The sequence below is a fragment of the Aulonocara stuartgranti genome (assembly GCF_965226115.1).
Source record: "Aulonocara stuartgranti genome assembly, chromosome: 15".
Taxonomy (NCBI): Eukaryota; Metazoa; Chordata; class Actinopteri; order Cichliformes; family Cichlidae; genus Aulonocara; species Aulonocara stuartgranti.
Window position 1 is genome coordinate 6,530,490 of NC_138951.1, and position 20,993 is coordinate 6,551,482.

General features: G+C 39.3%; 1 protein-coding gene across 14 annotated transcripts in view; it reads right to left on the reverse strand.

Annotated features, from left to right (window-relative positions):
• Positions 1-20,993, reverse strand: part of epb41l2 (erythrocyte membrane protein band 4.1 like 2) — a 51,292-nt gene that overhangs the window by 7,517 nt on the left and 22,782 nt on the right. For 6 of the 14 annotated variants that reach the window (XM_082505659.1, XM_082505653.1, XM_082505648.1 and 3 more), the window contains exons 5-19: positions 20,471-20,575; positions 20,271-20,313; positions 17,014-17,089; positions 15,574-15,670; positions 15,275-15,399; positions 14,338-14,425; positions 12,492-12,644; positions 12,286-12,383; positions 11,714-11,886; positions 10,796-10,881; positions 6,880-6,930; positions 6,680-6,715; positions 5,887-5,946; positions 3,045-3,209; positions 364-432 (exon numbers count right to left, since the gene is read on the reverse strand). In XM_082505659.1, coding sequence (XP_082361785.1) covers positions 364-432; positions 3,045-3,209; positions 5,887-5,946; positions 6,680-6,715; positions 6,880-6,930; positions 10,796-10,881; positions 11,714-11,886; positions 12,286-12,383; positions 12,492-12,644; positions 14,338-14,425; positions 15,275-15,399; positions 15,574-15,670; positions 17,014-17,089; positions 20,271-20,313; positions 20,471-20,575 — 1,425 coding nt within the window. The other 8 variants (XM_082505657.1, XM_082505658.1, XM_082505660.1 and 5 more) reach the window with 8 other exon arrangements.

A 20,993-nucleotide genomic window follows, 5' to 3' on the forward strand; every position in this document is an offset into this window, starting at 1 on the left:
CACAAGCACGCATGTACACCCGGTTCACAGACACAAACACAATGAAGTGCGCAAACACACATGCGCACACACACACCATAACAACAAACGCATGGAGACAAGAAAACAAAAGAATAAAATGATCATTGAACACAAATGGGAAAAAATTAAGCTCAGTTAAAAGATAATAAAGTAACACCAACAGAAGAAGATGAAGAACTGTTGACAAAGAGACAAGAAAGGGAGGACAGATAATGAAGGGTGTAGCAGGAACAGAAAATTTAAGCTGCAAGTGGAAAATGAATGAAGGCATGAAGAAAGTAATGGATAAAAATTGTCATGAATGTAGGGTTGGAGGAATTAATAGAAGAAGGTCAGGACCACCTTTGCGGGTTCTTTGGTATCAGAGATCGTGTTATCAGCTGTTGCTGCTTCTGTTTGGGGCACACTCACCTGCGTGACAGAGAAGTTAGCATGACATTATTAATCACACACCATCAATGTTAGCAGTATTAAGATGTCTGTTATCACGGCATGTGGGAATGGGCTGCCTTTGTTATTTGTGCCCAATCCCCCTCACTTTTATTGTCTCTTATTCTGTGCCTGGTGGACTGTTTTTTCATGCAACCCCCATAAAGCATAAGGTTCCCTGAAGCAGGGAAAAGAGACGGGATAAAAGAACCAAAAAGAAAAGGTAAAACAAAAAGATGAAAGATGGATTAAAGAGAATACCACATCAATAAATAAAAAAGGTTATCTTCACATACATAAAAAGGCAAAAGAAGCGTGGTATTGAAGTCAGCAGTGTCTTTGAGACGACCACGAAAATACATCATAATGGATTCAGTCCTCACTTGAAAACCTTTTTGTGTAGTTTTAAAAGCTCCTGTTAAAAAAGCCACTAACCAAGCACATTATTTGGCTGCCATTTCAGCTTTTCTTTTTACATTACGAAAGCTGCTGCTTCAATACCTGCTGCTTTTAATATATTTATTTTTTTAAGCACAGATCCTAAAACGGAGCAGATTAGTACATTAGCATTAAATTCACACATATTTACAATCACTAGCAAAATAAAATATGAAAAATAAATGTTAAAAAACAAAGCCATGCACCCATTCATAGATGAGTAGGTTTAGATTAAATGCATTATGGTCATTGTGTGCCCGTTCTTTTGGGATGAATGGAGCCGTCACAAACTAATTATCGCTACCATTCATCCGGCATCTACAGCAGGCATTATGGGCATCTTAAACCCCTTTGGTTTGTAAACGCATCTGGCAGGCATCCTTAGATACCTGAAGAATTACAAAACGTCAGTTTACTCTCAAGTTAAACAGAAAGACGATTGGTTAAAGGTACAGGTGACCCTAAAATCAAAAATACATGTATTTCTTCTAGATTGTAGTTTTATCTAGCCATATCACTGTGCAGAAGGAAGCATCTACCTTGCTTTGGTTGGCAGGTGTAGTTTGGTACAAAGAAAATGGCTCATAGAGTTCACATCCAGGTGAGTAAATGTGTCATTATTACAATTTTGGTGTGTTGAGCAGCTCAAGCCAAGTGCAGTTGATCTATTATATTCAAGAGGGCAGAAATCTTCACAGCCAAGACGAAGTAAACAGCACTACAGCCTAGAAAAAACATGTATATTTGATTGTGGTATTAACTTCCCCTTTAACCAACAATCCTGAGTAGTTTATGTTTTTGAATTAAAGTAAAGCGACTCCTAAATGCTTGGTAGTAGCAGAAGCACCTCAGTGGCAGAGAGGGCGGTAGATAGGGTTGCAAGAGGCCTTTGTGGTGCAGAAAAACTGCAGACAGCAGCGGAAGAAGAAGTAGCAGCTGAACTTGTAGTTTTAACAGCATCTAGTGGTGGTTCAGGAAAAATGCAGGCAGCCTTAGCAGTTGAATCAAGTCCAATGTCAGTGTGTCTACTGAAAAGAACTGACGCTATCTCCTCTGCAAGACTCTATAGCAACACACAATAAAAAGGACAGAGAGAAGACACACAGAAGCATGAACAAATGAGACAGACGATAAGATCATATATAGGAGAAAAGCCAAAAGAAGAGAAATCATCCTCAAAAGCATACAGATGTACAAAGAAATGCTTTATGATTACATAGTAGAGGTGTAACAGTTCTAGAAGTCACTTCTTATGATAGCCACAGGAGTAGCTAAGCTAGTAGCTGCTTCCTGTGTGTATATTAGCCAAACTTCACAGTAAAGGACTGTTTTGGCATGTGTAACAGCAGTTTTTGCATTGCTGTTATAAGGATGTGTAAATGGATGGGAAACAGCTGTTGAGCAACACTCTTAGTAAAGTGTGTAAACCTGTGAATGCTAAGACCTATTCAAAGTGTATATTAGAAGATAAGATCTTAAATAGGATAACCTGAGAAAAGCCAAAAGAAGAGAAAGAAGTTACTACTCTTTCATGATGTCAGCTAATGGGGATCCAAAAGTGCAAAGTATGCACAAATCTGTGGATTTCAAGAATTGTTACACCACTATTACAGAGTAAACTAGAAACAGACAGAAATCAGAAAATTGGTTTTGAGTAGAACTGAAATGAAGTAGAAACCCATGTGCTGTCAAAACTCCAACGTAACATCAGTCCTGCTGGGAGGGAATGAACAGTTATTGATGTTTGGTCAGTTTTCTTCAAAGGAAAACCCAGAAATTATTGTTAAGTGATGGATGAGCTATAATGAACACACTGTGGAAACACCACCACGGCACCAAGTAACAGAGTGCAGATTAAAAATCTGCTGCCATAAAGTTGGCACACTCCAAAAAACCCATTCAAATATAAGCGATAAAAAGAAAGCAGTGGGTGTAGTGATACAGACTGCACTCCAAAACAAAAAGAAGAAAACTTTGAATTAGAAAAAAAGGTCAAAACATTTTTTTTACTACAGGGACTGCAATGTTGTGTTTCTACAGCAAAAGACACAACTGAAATCCTCTGCATAACGCTCCATCGCCTGCACTATTGTTGTAGACTAAACTATCTGCAGTTCATGTGTCTTGCAGTGACAAAAACATCCAGACAGACGTACCACTTGTTGCTGTTGCAAACGTATCGTAGCAGGAGAGGAGGTGAGCCGTTTCTCCCACTGGTTGGGCTGAGGAGGAGAGGGAGGTGGAGCTTCCATAAAGGAGCGTTTTAGCTGGCTAATGCTAGCTTGGTGTTTCAGAACCTCTTCTTGGGTCTTATCATGGTCCTAATGGGGAGGGGGAGGAAAGGATAGGTATAAGGGGAAGGGGAGGTAGGAGGCAGGCAGAGAGTGAATGACATGAATGTGAGTGATGAAAGATCAGAAAGGTGGGAAACATGGGATGTAAGAGATGTGAGAAGTAAAGAGGAAAAGAGGAAGTAAAAGCCAGAGTAGAAGGAGAGTTTAAAAAAAGGGAGAGCAAGATCAAGAGACAGAAAAATGATGGGAAAAGGAAGGAAGGAAGGAAAAGAAGGAGGGGGATAGTGAAGGAGAAATGGGGAAGGATAAAAGGAGAAAGGGACGGGGAGGGAAAAATTGTGGTCACAGGAACATTAGTCTGTCAATATGAAGGGAAACAAGATGGACGCCGTGCTTCACTGCAGCATTGTTTAAAAAGCCTTGAAATCATATACATGACTTATCACTAGCGATGCACCCACATATCAGCCAATATCGGTGATTTTGATCATTTGACTGTATCACACTATCAGCAAATTCTGTCACATCAAATCTGCGACAGGTTGAAATATAGTGTAAAAAAAGACCTATAAGACATTTAAACAGCTAAGTTGTCTTTTGATAATCACTGAAAATACTGATTTACTGGAGTTGTTTCACAATTGGTGCATGACGGCTGATTACTTATGAATTACAGCAAGCTGCAGTGAAACAAGGCCCACCATCTTGTAAGGACTTTTCCCTTAAAACAGACCAGGAATGGCATCTGCAGAGCATGGAGCTGGTAGTGCTAGTCTGCCTCTCCCTTACCCTTTATTCCTATCTGACTGCTTACTTATTATTAGTTTATTTGTTTAGTTTAGTATTAGTTTTCACTTTTCCATTTGACTTTAATGTCATTAGTAATAGTTGTTTTGTTACACATCAGGTATCTTTTCCACCAGGTCTGCCTCCATCTGTTCCTCATCTCATTCACACAAGCATGGAGACATTTCATGAAATTGAGATAAATTAGACAAATTTTCTTAATGTACTGAGAAGGCTGCAGGATTTAATCCAACACAGAGACACTGGCACAACATACTGAGGAGAAAAATACTTGTTCAGTCTGCTCTAACCACGTTTAACATTTCAGCTAACACTGATTAGTGTGTAGACTACTCTAGTGCAACGGATCACTATCAGCCCCATGCTTCACACACAGGTTTTGTTGTTTTAGTATGTTATCACACCACAGATCACTTGACTTTTTGGCAGCCAATCACCAGAAAACAGGAAGAAAGCTCCTCATGTGTGTTAGGGAGGCTGGATTAGTCAGGTTAGACACAGCTGCCTGGCAATAATCAAACTTCTGACCAATCGAGAATCCAGAATACAACAAGATAAAATTTAAAAAACTGCAATCAACATGCACAGAGCATGCATTTAAGTCACCATTAGTCCACAGAGAAGCCATTGTGAACACTCAGTCAAGGAAATTTTCTGCAAGAGCCCATTTCTGCTGTACTGTTGTGCAGATACAAAACTGAGGTTTCTGACACAACTTCAACTAATTCCAAGGAGCAAGGAGAAGAATAAAGGTCTAAAGAGGCTGATGTTGCTGTTGTGCACATACGCAAATCTTTTTAGTGTTTAGTTGGGGATTATATCTGTCAGGAACACCCTTAATCTCATCTCTATCCCTCAGACAACATTGGCTACAAACATAACCATCACATAATACTTGGCTAGATTAATTCAAACTGTTGAGGACTACTGAGAATCAAATAACGGCTAAATGTTGTAAACAATCTCAGTAGTGCATTTAAAGCTCATTTTCTCATTGTGTTGTCCCAGGACTCAGTGACCAGACAAAAAATTAAATATTTGGCCATTGCAACAGTAACATTACATTACAACAGCTAAGTGAGTGAAATAAAACAAAAAAATTTATTATGTAATACAAATGTTAAAAATATGTATTTATTTAAAAGTCTTTCTTCATGTGGCAAAGGTTTCCAACTCAAACATCATAAGGACCAAATATTTTATTAAGACTGAGTTAACTACCAACACAAAGTGTTGTTTCTAATGCAATATAATTTTTAACATTCCGACTAATATTACAGAAATTTAAAAGACCAAATCTGAAACTAACAACGAGAAAATGAAAGGACAAAAACTGCACAAAACTACAACTATTGTATGAAATGTGTGATCAGTCATGCGGTTTCTTGTAGCTTGTTTTAGCATCCACTGCTGACAGATAAAGAAAGCGAGCTCTTTTTTTGTAAAACAGAGACCCCACAAACTCAAGAGCTGTGGAAACTACATTATCAAGCTGAAAGATGCCAAATATCTGAGTTGAATTGGGACAAATTAGGTGATGACTTGTGAGTTTTTCCACATGTAGAAATGTTGGGTTCTTGTTTAGGTGACATTTGTGTTTTATCACAAAAACAGTGAAATTTCCAAGTTGAGCTGTTCAAAGGAGCTGCCATGTGAATGAGGACAACTAGCACTGAAATGTTTTCAACTTTCCAAGATCATAACTGTTGATGTTGGACCTGAGTACAGAGTTGATTAACAAACATACACACACACAAACACATGCGGGCATGCACGCAGAGCCTGAGAGTGCGAGAGGGCAGCAGTCTTGTACAGTATAGTTGTAGATCTGATGGCGTCAGAATACACAGAAACATGTAGGTCTCATTATCAGCCATCGGACAATACCAGTACCAACCTCCAACATTAAATTACTGTGCCTCACATAAATATTGTCCCCATGCACTCTCAACGAACTCTGGAAGGCAGACATACAGCACACAATGAAAAAAATAATAATTAATTCAAAAGAAATTAATAAATGTATGGTGAAAATTCAGTGCACAAATAAAATAAAACAAAACTAACAGAATGAAAACAACAAAAAAAATTACATATAACCAAAAAAAAGTGAGATGTTGACACCAAAAATGTCCCAAATGTCTCGGGTGAACGTTGGATGATGGGTACAAGCACAAATGTTTTCATTTTGGTATTCCACATGAATGTCACAGTTGTTGATACTCGTACCCATGGTAAACATGCAAAATCCAAAGCAGTCAAAACACCAACAGATGTTCACACAAACCATCACAACCACACTGCGCTTTCAGGAAAACTCAAAAATAACGAAAAGAACCTCAGGTGCAAACCAGAAACCAGACTGAAACTGTAAGCCACAGCAGAGCATCTGAAAGTGAAAACAGTTGGGTGAAAGTGCCCAGATCTATTTTTAAGAGTCAAACCCAATCTGGAATTCAAATGTAGAGCATGAGGTATAAATTTAAATTATTGCAACATGAGTCAATAACTTTTTTTTAAAGTTATAAAATTCCAGATTTGGTTCTTGTTTAAAAAAGAAACCCCAAACTACCTCCATAGATTCAAGTCAGGGCAACTTCACCCTGGGAAAAGAATAAACCCAACCAGTAAACCAACCCACACGGGCCACAGGCCAATGCACAACCAAATAACCAATAAGATGAATGAACCTGAGGGGGGCCAAGTTCACTGGATCCAGGTGAGTGCTGGTGAGGTAAAGTCGAGGAGACAATAAGGACAGGTTTGCTCCATTGCAACATAAAACCAATGTTGTAAACACTTCACACTAGTTCTTAGCTGCATAATGTCAATTTATTCTGATCTCTTTAATATTTGCAAAGCATGCTGGGTAAAGACAGGCCTTACAGACCTGGGAGGGCATGGCCTCTGCATCGCCAGGGCTTACGTCCACCACCGTAACCTTCAGTGTCGTAGTCATGGTGATGGTAGTCAGGACAAAATGAAGGAGGCAAGGGCACGAAGAAAGAAAAGAGTGAAATGGATGATGGGAAAAGCTATTTTCTTCCACAGCAACCTTTAGTGTTAGGGAGTACTGCTGGTCATGTGACCTTAGCACCAAACCCATTGGAACAGTAACAGGAAAGGATGCTGAGGTGGTCAAGATCTGGAGACAGAAGGTGCTACTAACTGCTTACAGTGTGTGTATACTTCTATCATATGACTGAAAGGCAGCCTTATATTTACAGCTTTACGTTTATACTTAGCTGCATAATGAGTTCAAAGTCCAAAATAGTGAAACTGTTAAAGGTTTACAGGATGGGTACTACAGAAACACTAGAAGAGTTTTGTCTAAAATGACTTGATCAGTGCAGAGAGGTAGAGGACAGAGTGCTGAACGTCAGGGATCAGGGCAGGTGTAACACTGTTTAGTCTTAATGTTTATTACATATTATACACAAACGCAATAAGCTGCAGGTGCTATAGGCATCTGGAGGCAACTGTATGTACAATTCTAACATGTGATCAACTATTAGTTACTCAGCATCACCCTTTCTATGCAGAACTACACAACTGAAAATAACTTTTAAAAATAATCGATACTGCCTTAAAAGTGCACTTATGTAATTTATATAATTACGTCACCACATCTGATTAGAGGGACATTAAGCAGTTTTATATTACACAGAGCAACCACAACAGAGCTCTACAATTAATAACCTCTAATTGCAACTACTCTGACAATGATCTGAACATCACTAATCATTACCATTGCCTTTTTTTTAGTCTCTCTGCTCTCCTCTCAATTTCTGTACATTATTTTAAACTCTTAATAAAGTGACCTTTTCTCTATATTGGCAATGTACATATTTGTCTCTGTGCTATACATTTTTAATGTCTTCTCACTGTTCTAACTCTTAATTTAATCTTATTCTACTCTGTTTCTTCAAACAATACACTGGGGTTTGCACGGTAAGGAATTAAGAGGTAGAAAAAAAAATATATCAGCTAGAGGAAGTGCTGGTGGGGGAAATGAACAAAAGGAGGTGACAGACATCATATGCATTCAAAAAGAGGTCAAACACAAAGTGAGGGAGTGGAATATGGACCAGGAGGTGTATACATGTTGCTTTTATGCAGCTGGATCACACATCTCTTGCATCCAGGTGGCCTCTGTATTAGTGCGGTGCCTGATGCGAGGAGGCGTGTGTGTTGGTGTGAGAGGAGAAGCCTGCCTGTTGAAAACAGAGCTCAACTGATTCTCAGACTGATCATCGGGCCCGTCATCGAGAAACACTGGCAAAGCGGTTTTTCTTTGACTGGAGACAACTTTCTCCAAGTAGCACAGGGTCAGACCGAGGGGTGTGGCTAAAATCAGGGCTAAGACTACAGACTGGCTTGCTGTCAGCATCACTGCCAGGAGGAAGACGACTAACAGGCAAGGCAGAAACAGAGGGGAGGGATTCAGGAGGTAGCGGTGTACAGATGCAATGAGGTTAGAGCAAGAGAAGGCAGGGAGAGAGCCGCAAGATGGAAAAGAAAAGGGGCGAGCAGGGAGAGAGGAGAGGGAAGCAATGGTTGAGAGTATTGATGGATGGAGAGAAGATATGTTGGGTAAACTCAATTGAGCTGGACGAGAACATAAAGCAGCAACTGTATTACTGATCTTTGGAGGAAGATGCTGGATAAGAAATGCTACCAAATGAGTCCATCTAAATGTCAAAATGTTAAGGATTTGATCTAATTTGGACATAATCATATTGGAGACTCTATAATTCCAGGCAGTGATGGTGCAAATATTTAATTTTGGAACCCACTTAAACATCATCATGAACAAAGCAGGAGAAAAAAGGTGCAGTTTCTTCATTAATCTTGAAAATGCACCTGTGGCCAGACACATGTTTCCATTTCCTGAAACGGAGAGGAAGCCAAACACAAAAGAAACGTATTTAACCACACCCTTCAGAGAGAACCAGCTTCGCCAGTTTAGCAGTCCAGCTGTTGCTCTGGTTTGAGCCTGGCAGCTCTCCACAGATTTCAAAATCTCTGAGGAGCATGTTTGGGAGGATGATGGGTTTTGTGCGAGCTGCTCAAGATCTGCTAACTGCTGATCAGTGAAGAAGGACAGGGTGTTTGAGGGGAGGGTCCACAGCGTGTGTGCCGAGTCCACGTCGTCGATACGATCTTCATCTTCGGAGATATCTGAAAGGACGTGGTCAAGCTCGGAGATGGAGTCGAGGGAGGGTGGGATGGATGAGAGTGAGGATGATGAGGAGAAGGAGAGGGGGAACATGAAGATTGACTGATGGAGAGGGAAGAATTAAAGGAAGACACAAGAGGAGAGGAAGAAAAAGCAGGAAATGAGGGAGGGCACAATATGACAAGAGAGCCAGAGAGTGGATAGATGGGTGAGATCAAACAACGGCGAATGCACACACCCGCAAAGTGAAGGAGCAAGCCATGAAGAAATGAAAATTAAATGACAAATCAAAATAATCGAGTGCAAAAATTAAAATTATTCAGATTTCATAAAATGGCAGCAACAAGTGGCAACATGCAAGAGAGGTGTGAGAACGGCAAAATAAAGAAATAAAATTTTTAAAAAGGGAGTGTGTGAAAGAAAAAAGAGAGAGGGAAAGAGACAAAACATTAGTCAGTGAACAACACGCCACAATCGCTTACAAGTGAACATAGCAGGGTAGAGCATAGGTGCAGAAAACAGTAGGCACAGGTGCTGGCAGAAAAAGTATCAACAGGGTGTGTCACCACTGAAAGGGCCAAGACAGGTGCCAAGTCCAGAGTGCTGGGATGTGAGCGAGGGTAAGGAGGAGACGGGAGGGAGTGAGGAAAGGGAGCTGGAACAGGAGGCATGCACAGCAGCACACAGCAGTAATCTGTGTATACTCATATATTGTTCAGAGACGGGCTCAAGTTAGTAGTGAGCACTATGAATAAGAGGGACACAGCTCCTCAGTAGAGGACAGCAGTTAGGCCAATAGAGCAAAATGCTGGACTACTTGAAAAGCTGCTCTGTTAAGACTTGTTGTAGTTGATAAGAAAACCATTAAAAATATGAGACTGAAGACATGAGGCTTTCTTCGTTTTGTTGGTTTATGTACCTCTACCACTCCTGTATACATTCACATTTTGTGGAGGCAAATTAATAGCTGTCCTCTGGCCTTAGATAAGGTTGATATCGCAGTGTCTCAGTAGTCACTTATTCCTGATCACTAAATGGACAAAGAAAAATCTATTTGAATTTGTAGCTGTAGATTCCAGTGAAAACCGTTGAAAAAGGCCCAACTCTCGACTTTAATTGATCGAACCCACTTGCATATGAAATGAGTAGCGGGGGACATGTAGAGTAGAAATAACAGACTTTGTTCACCTGCCACGGTTAAGAAGTCATCGTCATCAGACACACATACAGAGTGGAGGAGACTCGCCACAAATTATCAACAGTGATGCGTAAATGGTTATGTTTACACATGATTAACTTCTAGTGTCACAGTTTTGCAAACCCGGAAAAGAAAATACACATATTCATCGTTTCACAGAAACATAAAGCAAGCAAACACTGCTATCTTACAACAGTAACAAGAAACAGCAGAAACTGTCTCTGGATTTATAGCTCTCAGTACATACTGTATTTCTATTTGATATAACAGACCGTTTCCATGGGACAACATAGACTCACTGGTATAAATTTAAAAAAACAACCAAAAAAAAAAAAAAAAAAAAAATAGAACTGAGCTACACGCATTCTATTTTTATCTCGTATTTCTGTTCTTGTACCTGCAAATGCTACATCTGATTTATGAACACACCTTTGAGTCAGAGTGGAGCTCCAGGTGAGGCTCGCGTCCATTCTCAGCTGATTCTCTGCCAGCCTCAGTTATGCTGATCATTGGTGCTACGCGATCAGAAACAAAAGAAACGGCAATCACAGTTATTTACTTATTGAAAACTTGCATAACTATAACAAGTAAATAATTGCTAAAAAAATAAAATAATAAAAGCTTTATTAAAAAGCTTTCTTTTATTAAAAAAATTTAATAAAATCAAAAACGTGTAGTAGAGTAAATGCACCAAAATAAACTCAAGTATAAAACATCAAGTTGCAGTAGAATAATGTACCCAGCAGGGGGCGATATCAGCTAACAGTATAACCACATGTTAAACAGGGGTGCACAGTTGCATGAATTGGAATCTGGGAATCTTGAACCCCTCCATAACAAAGCAGAACAAAACAAATGTGTAGGCAAAGAAGGTAAAGCCAAAACCACATCACAGTTCTATAGACATAGAGAACACGCTGGTTTTATTACCGTTCTACATGAGATGATCTACTACAGTTATTTATAAATCTGATGTTAATGACAACTTTTGTGCTGACAAAATGCGAACAATTGGCGTTTTTCTCTTCACTCTGCTGTTCTGTTGTAAGTTTTCATACTTTTGATCCACAGAACATTTATTCTTTTCAGCTCTTTCTTTCTCCCTCTCTGTCTCTCACTGTGTGACAGGAAACATATGCTCCAGCTATTTCCTGTATCTGGTCAGGCATCGAGCATTTACCATCAGTACAAACACAGACATGCACACGACCCTGCGCAATGCCTAAATCCATGACCCTACTTCCATCTGCCCCTCATTCCTTCCATCTGTCCATTCATTCGACGTAGTTCAGAATGAAGCTGAAATATCAAATATGCCTCACTTTCAGTTGCATTCATGTCTGTTACCTCCATCCAAACTGCGGCTGATGCGTTTTGAAGACGTGCGTTCAAAGCTGGGCGCCGGTCGGTCTATGAGGGAACTGGCCATGCGGGTTTGGGCCTGAGTTCGCCCGCTGTAACGAAACTTTGAGCCCAGAGTCAAAAAGCGGGCCTTGGTAGGAGGCTCTGGTGCATTTAACCTAGTGACAAAAAGAGAGATGGAGAGAGATGAGGTGGTACTGGAGAGAAACATGACTTTTAAAGCTTATTCAGATTAATTTATTTTGCAATGAAACACTGATCATCACATTTATAAGTCTATGGGTAAGGAAAGCAAAATGCTTCCAGGCAACTCCTCCTTGAACAGGATATGAAAGAAATACTCAGGCATCTCTACAAACACAACATACAAATGTGCACACACGCAAAGCAAACACGGGCATCAGGCTTATCTATATGGGTGTTTCTGCTGTGTCTAAGGCAACAAATACGCACTTTGAGATACGCTTTCTTCACAGACTTCCTGGGAAGATGCACAGCTTTTTTTCAAGAAAAATAACACAAGTGACTCCACAGGCAGTATGGATGCATCAGTCTACCTGAAGAAACTGTGATTCTCCACACAGACTTTCCACAGCCTTTTGGCAGCTCGGTGATTCTCGAGTTTGAATCCCACTGTACTCTCAAACTGCTCCGTCTATCAAGCACAATATCAGTGAGAAAAAAAACGTTTTCTTAACAGTAAAAAGGGCACATTGATAAAATAAATAGCTTAGGTAAACCTAATTCGTGTGTGCATACATACCTCTCCTGGTCTGATTTTAATGTAGAAGTTGTTCCTCTTGTATGAAATCTTGAGTATTTTGGGCCAAGCAAAGCGATTTATCCGAAGCCTGTCTTTATAGACTAAGAGTCCGTTGGCACACACACCAAGCATGATGTCCACACCCTCTGAATCCTGTGAGGATACAAATGTGCATAACATATATTAATTTGATTAATTATTTGTTGTAAACACCATCTATTTATCCAAGCCAGATCATACTGTGCATGGATTGATTAGACTGTTTAAGGTCACCATTACCACACACACAAACAGTGACACTCATTACAACTGTAACGCATTTGGCTGGCAGACTAACACACTGACAAAGCTTTTAAGGCTCCCAGACCATCTGCTAATGGTATTGATTACAGTAGTGAAGTAACACAGGAAAAATCTGTTGTACTAATGGAGAATGCAATATGCGGATAATGGACAGTTTTATCAGGACACATGCACACAAACATCACATGGCCTTGCCATGCTATTAGCTGCTCATCGATCTCTGACCTTGCGCTGCAGCTACATTCAAATATTTTGGCTGGTTACACTGACAGAGGGAATGTTAAAGAAAACTAGTAAAAGTTGCATTTCCTGCGAAAATGCAGTGTGAATGCCTTGTAGTGGAATCTGCTGAAAACAGCAGAAGTAAAACTATGTGCTGAAAGGAGGTGAAGAAACTGAAAATCATGCTGAGAACAGTTGAAGCAGAATTTTTTGCTGAAAAGAGGTGAAAAGCCATAAATTCTGCTGTAAAGGGGTGAAGAAGCTAAAATTTGTGCTGAAAAGAGGTGAAAAGGTTGAACTGTCTGCTGAAAGGAAATGTTGCCGTGAGCTGGGTGAACTCGGGCCTCCTGGTCTCAAGGCTGCTACTCATCTCACTGAGCCAAACTGGTTGTCAGGTAACTGAAAAGAGGTGAAAAAGCTGAAAATTGTGCTGAAAAGAGGTGAACTTGTTAAACTTTCTGCAAAAAGGAGATGAAAAACCTGAAAATTCCGCTGAAAACAGGCCAAGAAGCTGAAAATTCTGCTGAAAAGAATAATTTGTAATGAAAAAAAAAATGTTGAACAAGGTGGAATCGAATCAAATGCATCTCTCTTTAGTGTCCATCTTTTCCTTTTCGCAGCTAAAATAATGAATTCCCTGAAATACTATTACTCAGTGTGTGTTACATTTGTGCTTTTAAAATGTTTTGACATCCAGTATTTGAAACAGTTCCTTTGTGGGCCCTGGGGATTCTGAGACTTGTGCAACAAATTAATGGCACAGGACAGAAATAGATCAACTCCCTGAATTCCCACATCTTTGGTATGCCATAAAAAAATAAATAAAAAAGGAAAAAAGATTTTCCGCATTTTAAAGGCTCTCTCTGCTTTTCTATCTTTGCCTTGGTTCTCTGTGTTGCAAAAAGTGGAGCATGCCCCTTTCAAGTATTTGTCCCCATCTCACTCTGGCCTTATTTCTGTTCTCCATTTATTTTCCCTTCTCAATCTCTCATCCTTCCTTTCTATCTATAAGACTCTCATTTTTCTGCCTATACTGCATAAAGACACACAAACATACTGAGACAAACATGAAAACATGCACGCAGTACACTGATGACCTGCTATCCCAGTGAGAAACACTGGCTGTTCCCATGGTAATGGCCTCCCCGAGTGTTTGCACAGCTGACACACACACACACACACACACACACACACACACACACACACACACACACACACACACACACACACACACACACACCCTCTCCCTACATCAAAGAATCTGCTCAGCCACAGATGTTGACAACAATGGAGAGGACAGGGTTCATTCATTTATTCATACCTTAGCGTGGTGCAGGTCCACGCCATACATGGACAGTTTCTTGGCACTTTCAAGAAACTGGGTGTCAGCCTGTGCTGGTGTCATTCCCCTGAAAAGCAAAGAAAAGGCTCAGTTAATTCAAAATGCTCATATTTCTATATAGTGATCATTTTCTGCTTAAATGGTATTATAGCAAGTATTTTTTTTTAATTCTAATTTTAACTTAAATGTACCGTCGTACCGTTTAAATGTACCGTTAAGGCTCAAATCGAACGTACAAACGTAGAAGTCTTTGTTCATGAAAATAGTCTCTTAATGCCTTCCAATAGCTACACTACAAAGTTCTTTATTGCGTATGTGAAATGTTTGAATATGAAAATCGGTTCTTATCCTTACCAGCCCTCCACTGTAGCAGTTCAGACACACTGAGCATAAATTTTACTCTAACATTGTAAAACAGGGAAAAAAAAAAACACTACTTCAAACCACAAGATAATTTAATTTAAGCTGGAAATCTTTCTAATGAAGTAACAGTCAATCGTCTACAGGCTGCCTAAAAGTCAGCGTGTTGTGTTGGAATGGTAAAGTGCTTTGCGCATCTCTTTCTACTCTATTAAAAATGTTGTGATGTAATGAGGACAGATAACATGAGCCTACAATCTGACTATGTTATCAAACTTCTACTGCTGCTACTTACTCTTGTTAGGTTTAGATAACCCCTGTTTCTAATCAGCTGGTATAAGGTCTTATTTCGATTACCCTCAAGTGGATTATTATCACTTTTACATGACAGACACTGTAAAACTGCTCTACGCTACGCAACGGAAGCTCCCTTGTACAAATCGGTGTGATGTCCAGTTGTGCAAATATAAACAGGAAATTTTTTTTTTTTTTTAAAGCACAGCTGGAGACACATAAAACTCATATACAATACACTCAAAAGAACTTCCTAACTGACCTGTGGGACTTGTAGAGCTCAAGAATCTTCTCCTCCATTTCTTTGTTCTGATTTGGTGCGAAGGTCAACTGACTAATGAAGTCCAGAGGGCGAGGCTGGTCAGGTTCATAGTCGCCAATTTCTGCCTGTTAAAAAAAAAAAAAAGAAGAAGAACAAAAAAAGAAAAAGAACTTATGTACGAATTGGCTTTTTCCAAAAAAGACAGTTACGTATCCACTGGCTGCACATCACACACATGTGCATGTAAACGCAGATAAATAAATACACAGCATCCAAGTACATAATTACACATGCTGTACCTGCAACGTGTATGAGCCCAGCAGAGCGTGAGTTACAAATGAGCAAGGCAGCCGTCCAGAAGCCACATCTTCACGGAGCTGCAGACACAAAAGGTACCTACAAAAGAAGAAAGGGGGCAAACAAGGACGGATTACAAGTTGAAACCAAGTCAAGTATAAACAAGAACAAAACTTGTTCAAAGCTTTTTCTTTAGTTTCCTTTGAAGTGGAAGCACTTCTATTGTTCACAATAAATATTAAAGACATCCGTGCTTCTTTTAAGCCTGAGAATAAGATCCTCTGGTATGGATTAAATTTCTTTGATGTTTGCACAACTGCTGTTATACTTATCTATCATAATGTTTATATTTGCAGTTACTGACTTGTCTAGCAGCCGTGTGGATTTAAACAGTGTAAGCTGTCCCCTCGATTAACCCTCTGGTCATGAATCCATTATCTAATGAAACGTCACTTCAAACAACCCAAAGACCCAAAGGTGTTATTCTGCCTATTGAAAATGTCTTTCAAAGTCACTTTAAGCAGGATGGACACTTGCTGACAGGGAGGCTTAAAGCTCAGTCATTGAGTTACACAGTTCCCTGTTAACTAGGTCAATATAATGTCCCAGGACAATACTGCATTTTTCCATTCTAATATGGCTAATTAGATAATTAATGAATAGAAAATAGGTATTGGATACAGTCTGTGGAAAATCCTGTGGAATACAACTAGTGGACTGCACTGATTAGCAATCTGACTGTTAAAACTTAACAGGAGCTCCTTATAAATTTGCAGACTTACAGAGCCGAAGAACATTTAGGACTTTTTTGCAGCAGGTCAACAGCAGTGTGAGTGTGTCCTTGTTTAGCCTTTAAGTGCAACCATCAGAGAAGCGGTCCGCTCCATTAGACACAAACCTCTGTCTAAATGCTGTGTGCTTGAAGCATGCCTCTGTGCGTGTGTGCCTATGTATAAATGCAAAAAGAAATAACGTGCACAAAGCAAACTTTTTTTGGCCTTGATAGTAGGGCCTAAATTTTTTGTATTTTGGTTCAATTTTCTACTTTGCTCTTATTTGATATGTGGCCAGATAAGTGCTTTGATACCAGAGCTGCCTTTTCCCCCCATTTGTGATGTGTCATTTTAGTTATGTGTGATAGTGTGCTGGATTGTGGTGTTGGTGCTAGTTGCTATCCTGTGCTTTCTATTTCACTTTGCATGTTCATGCCCCTCAAGAAGCATCCCAACATGAGTTAATCAAACTAAAACTAAGGACAGACATAAGTCATCCCCTAAATGTCTGAAGGTCAACCCAAAATATTATTATTTTTGGCACCCACTCTGAGCCCAGAAACAGTAATAATTATGCTACTTTTTTTTTTTTTATGTTCAATACAAATAAAAAGTAATAAATTTAAAGGAAACACTGGGTGTTAGACCCTGATGTGTGTGTGTGTATACCTTGTAATGTCTTCAGTGAGGAGGGATGGGTCAGGAGGGTAGAACTTGACGTTGAATGCAAACTGCCAGTTGTTACCTGTAGAAAGACAGACAGAGAGATCATTATGTAGTAAAGCTAGAAAATGAGAATTTTTTATATAACCTATTTTCTTAGCTTCACCAAATATCAAACTGAAATGCTGATTCACTGATCATAAACAAAGACCTAATCACGACCACTAACACATCCATCACCTTGTCATACTGTGGTTTTCTGTTGAAGCACACAAATTTAATTTCAGTTCTAATTTGTCTCCAGTCATCTCTTTTTATTTTTACAGATTAGAAAAGATCGCGCCATCTGGAAAAGTCGCACATCAGTGTAAAAACATTTCCTCCTCAAAGGTCCATCGACGTAAGAGAAATTTTTTTGGCAGCACTGAGCGCTTTAAAGGTGTTCTCTGACCATTTTATCCTCCAGCAGTCAACTTGTGCTCAGTTTTTCTTATGCAAACCATTTCTTTAAAATTATTATAAAAGGGAAAACTAATTTTTCCTTTGCTTAAATTCCAGTGACGCTTATGTGGGAGTAACAAGAGAACCAGAACATTGATTTTAACTTTCTTATCTACCTGAGGCCACCTGCTTATCATCTACACTCACCAGCCAATTTATTAGTGTAAGCTAATGCAATTCTCATTGCATTAACTGAACTGGCTACAAACGTACTAAGATGGCAAACAATATCACCAGACTGAGGCATCCAAAACTGTATATTTGATTTTGGACAAAATCTGAAAGCTGCCAAGTATCAACAGCCACACAAATGGGACGAGTTTACTGACTGGATTTTATCCAGAGTAGCGCTCTCTGCTTGATATTTTGCAACACTGATGTCAAAACTGAAAAGAAGAAAAAAAGAAATCTTCTCATTATTTCTCACAGTGAAACCGTTTAATTCTCAAAAGTCCTAATCCAAAACTTAAGGACTGAAAGTTTTACTTCTGGTTTTCTATTTGTGGTATCTGTTGCAATGGAAATCTTTTTACTTTAGACATCTGATTCTAGCCAGCTTCATATTTATGGGGGGACGAAGCTGTGTTTTTATTGGCTGAGACACATTAATGCACACGATGCCTCAGCCACTTGGAGTAAAATGAATTTCCCTGTTTTTCCTTTTTCTCCTTTGTAAATCTATCTGCACTTTCTGTAGCATTTTCTATTACATGCACTGTATCATGTTTTACTTTACTCTAGTAACCTTATACTATCTCATTTTCTCTCTCTACAGTGTCAGCCCTAAAAACCATGCACACCCACACAACACCCATATTGTTAAAATAACCTGTACCGTAGGAAACACCCTCTTCATATGTTGAGTGTAACGTCAAGCTTCCTATTTAGGGTTACTGACAAGCATTAAGAGATGACCATTTAATTCTTCAGAAATTTGTAAGAATGTAGTTTAACTTTTTGTCACAAGGACTGCAGAGATAGCAACATTTAAAAATATTTCAAGAACACGTTTAAGAAACAAAACAAAACAGAAAAGGGTTCAGTTACAATGTTTAGATCCCACCCCAGCATGCAGTGAAACAGAGTCACAGCTGAGTATAAACTCCAAGCAGTTTAGAGCAGAGTTGTGCCAACCCTGTCATTTGCGTGGTGTTGTGTACGCACACAGGCAATATGAGTAACTCAAATGAACATCAGCCCACATGTACGGTCTCTCTCTCTGGCCATAAACATCCGTAGACAGCGGGAGAAACTGAGCACACAGCCAGATGCACAGCGCTCATCCACGAGCGACAGCCACACACACTTGAACACACCCAGACATAACTACCTAACATGCACTAATTAAAAACATTTTATGTGCCTAAATGATATGTTCTCACTCTTAAAAGTGCAAATTCAAGTTTACGACAGTGTGTTAAAGCCTGTTTTGGTTATAGTGTAAAAAGGAGAAGTAAGAAATGGACAGCAACCAAAAAGAAGTGAAGATTTTCAAACATTTGTGACTTTCAGAATTACAGAATCGCACTCTGAATCAGTCCATGTGACTGTGTCGACTGATCCAACCGGCATGACAATATGAAACAGCAGTGTCTAGGTCCATTAAAATGCTGCACGAGGACTGAGTATTACTCAATCTGCAATACTTAGTAATACTCAATTATGGCAAGCAATGTGCCACAATAAATAGATTTTATATGCCCTTTACTTGGTTGCTTTCATCACCCCCAAGGCATTACTACTGAATGACCAAGAAAAATGTTGACCTGGCATTACTTCGTTGTCCACCACCCCAGTAAAACCAATTACAAATCAATGTCAACTTTAAATGTTAGATTTAGGTGGATATGATAGAGCAGTGGTTCTTAACCTTGTTGGAGGTACCGAACCCCACCAGTTTCATATGCGCATTCACTGAACCCCTCTTTAGTGAAAAATAAAATGTGATTTTTTTCAAATTCAAGACATAGATATGTTTTTTATTGGTGCACAAAATGAGCCGTGCATGTTACGGTGGAGGCTCTGCCGAACCCCTGAGACCGACTCACCGAACCCCTAGGGTTCGATCGAACCCAGGTTAAGAACCACTGTGATAGAGAAATGCTAGTACAAAACTGTATCTAAAAAATTAACTAACAAGGAAATAACACCAAATGAAAGTTCTTTTAACTGAAAAAAAATGCAATGACAAACTACAGAAGCTGTGACTTGATGAGCTCATCTCCAGTTTGTCGTTAAGCTTCTCATTAAACTATAGATGCTGTCACAAATAGGGCATATTGTCCACTATCACAGACATACTGCATGCATGCAATTATAAAACAAAGCTTTATACCCTTCACTGCTCCATACCACACCCTTAATGGCTGTCAGTCAACAAAAGATGAGATCCAACACCTCAGCCCCCTTTGATAAATGAACAACAGTCAATAAAGAGGTCAATAAATAATAAAGTAGAGCGATCACACCCTGGTAACCTCTGCCAGGGTGCCAGACTGCTGCTGTTTGGTCTCAAATATCTCTGGTGCCTTTGTTTGACTTAATTGTGATGCAGTTTGTTTTTCTTTTGATATGTGGACACTTGTCCCATTTTACTAGCTCAATATTTTATTCATTGCCTTTTGGCTGACATGATAACAAAGATGCTTGTTTTTCTAACAACCAAAGCCATCTTGTGTCATTAAGGCAGAGCGAAAGAGATGCACGGATGGACTTGAGTGTCTTTATGTCAGCGTCCTGAAAAAAAAAAAAGTTCTACTTACTGCGTATCTGTCTTTTAATTTCTTTAGTGGGGTCCAACCAACACTAGAATGAGAAGGGAACAAGGAAAGAGAAAAAGAAGACTGTTACCTTCTGCCATATATACTACACAATATCAAAGCATCCATGTCTGCGGTTTCTTCATGAGGACATTATTAACTTATTTGTTACACCCTGAGTATGTGTGTCTATGGATACAAACCTTCTGGTCATGGTTATCCTTGTACGTCAGGCCAAAGTAGTCTTTTTCCAGTAGATTAAGGTGCTCACACACCTTAAAGAATAAGTACTGACCCTTGGCACGTTTCTGCAAAGAAACAAAACATTATATTTATTTTATTATTATAACTGCTGTTATTAAAACAATATTATAAACCACTCTAATATTTCCAGCTTCTTCCCCAAAATGTTTCAAACATCAAGCTTTAAGCTTATGAAATATTCCTGGAACCACACGGGACCCCTGATTAAGTTCATAACCTTTTCACTATGGCAAAATGAGACACTTGTAAAATTCCTGTCCACAGCTCTCTCACTCTCAGAGTCTCTCTTTTCCTTGTGTTTCATTTTCTTCTGTTTCATTATTGGTTTACACGCTCTCTCTCAGTCTCGCCATCTGGACCACACATTCCTTTAAAAGTTTTTAAAAAAAAAACTGTTAGCGATAAAATCCTCCAGACTCAGCTATGACAATGACATTTAGCACACATCCATGCTTACATACG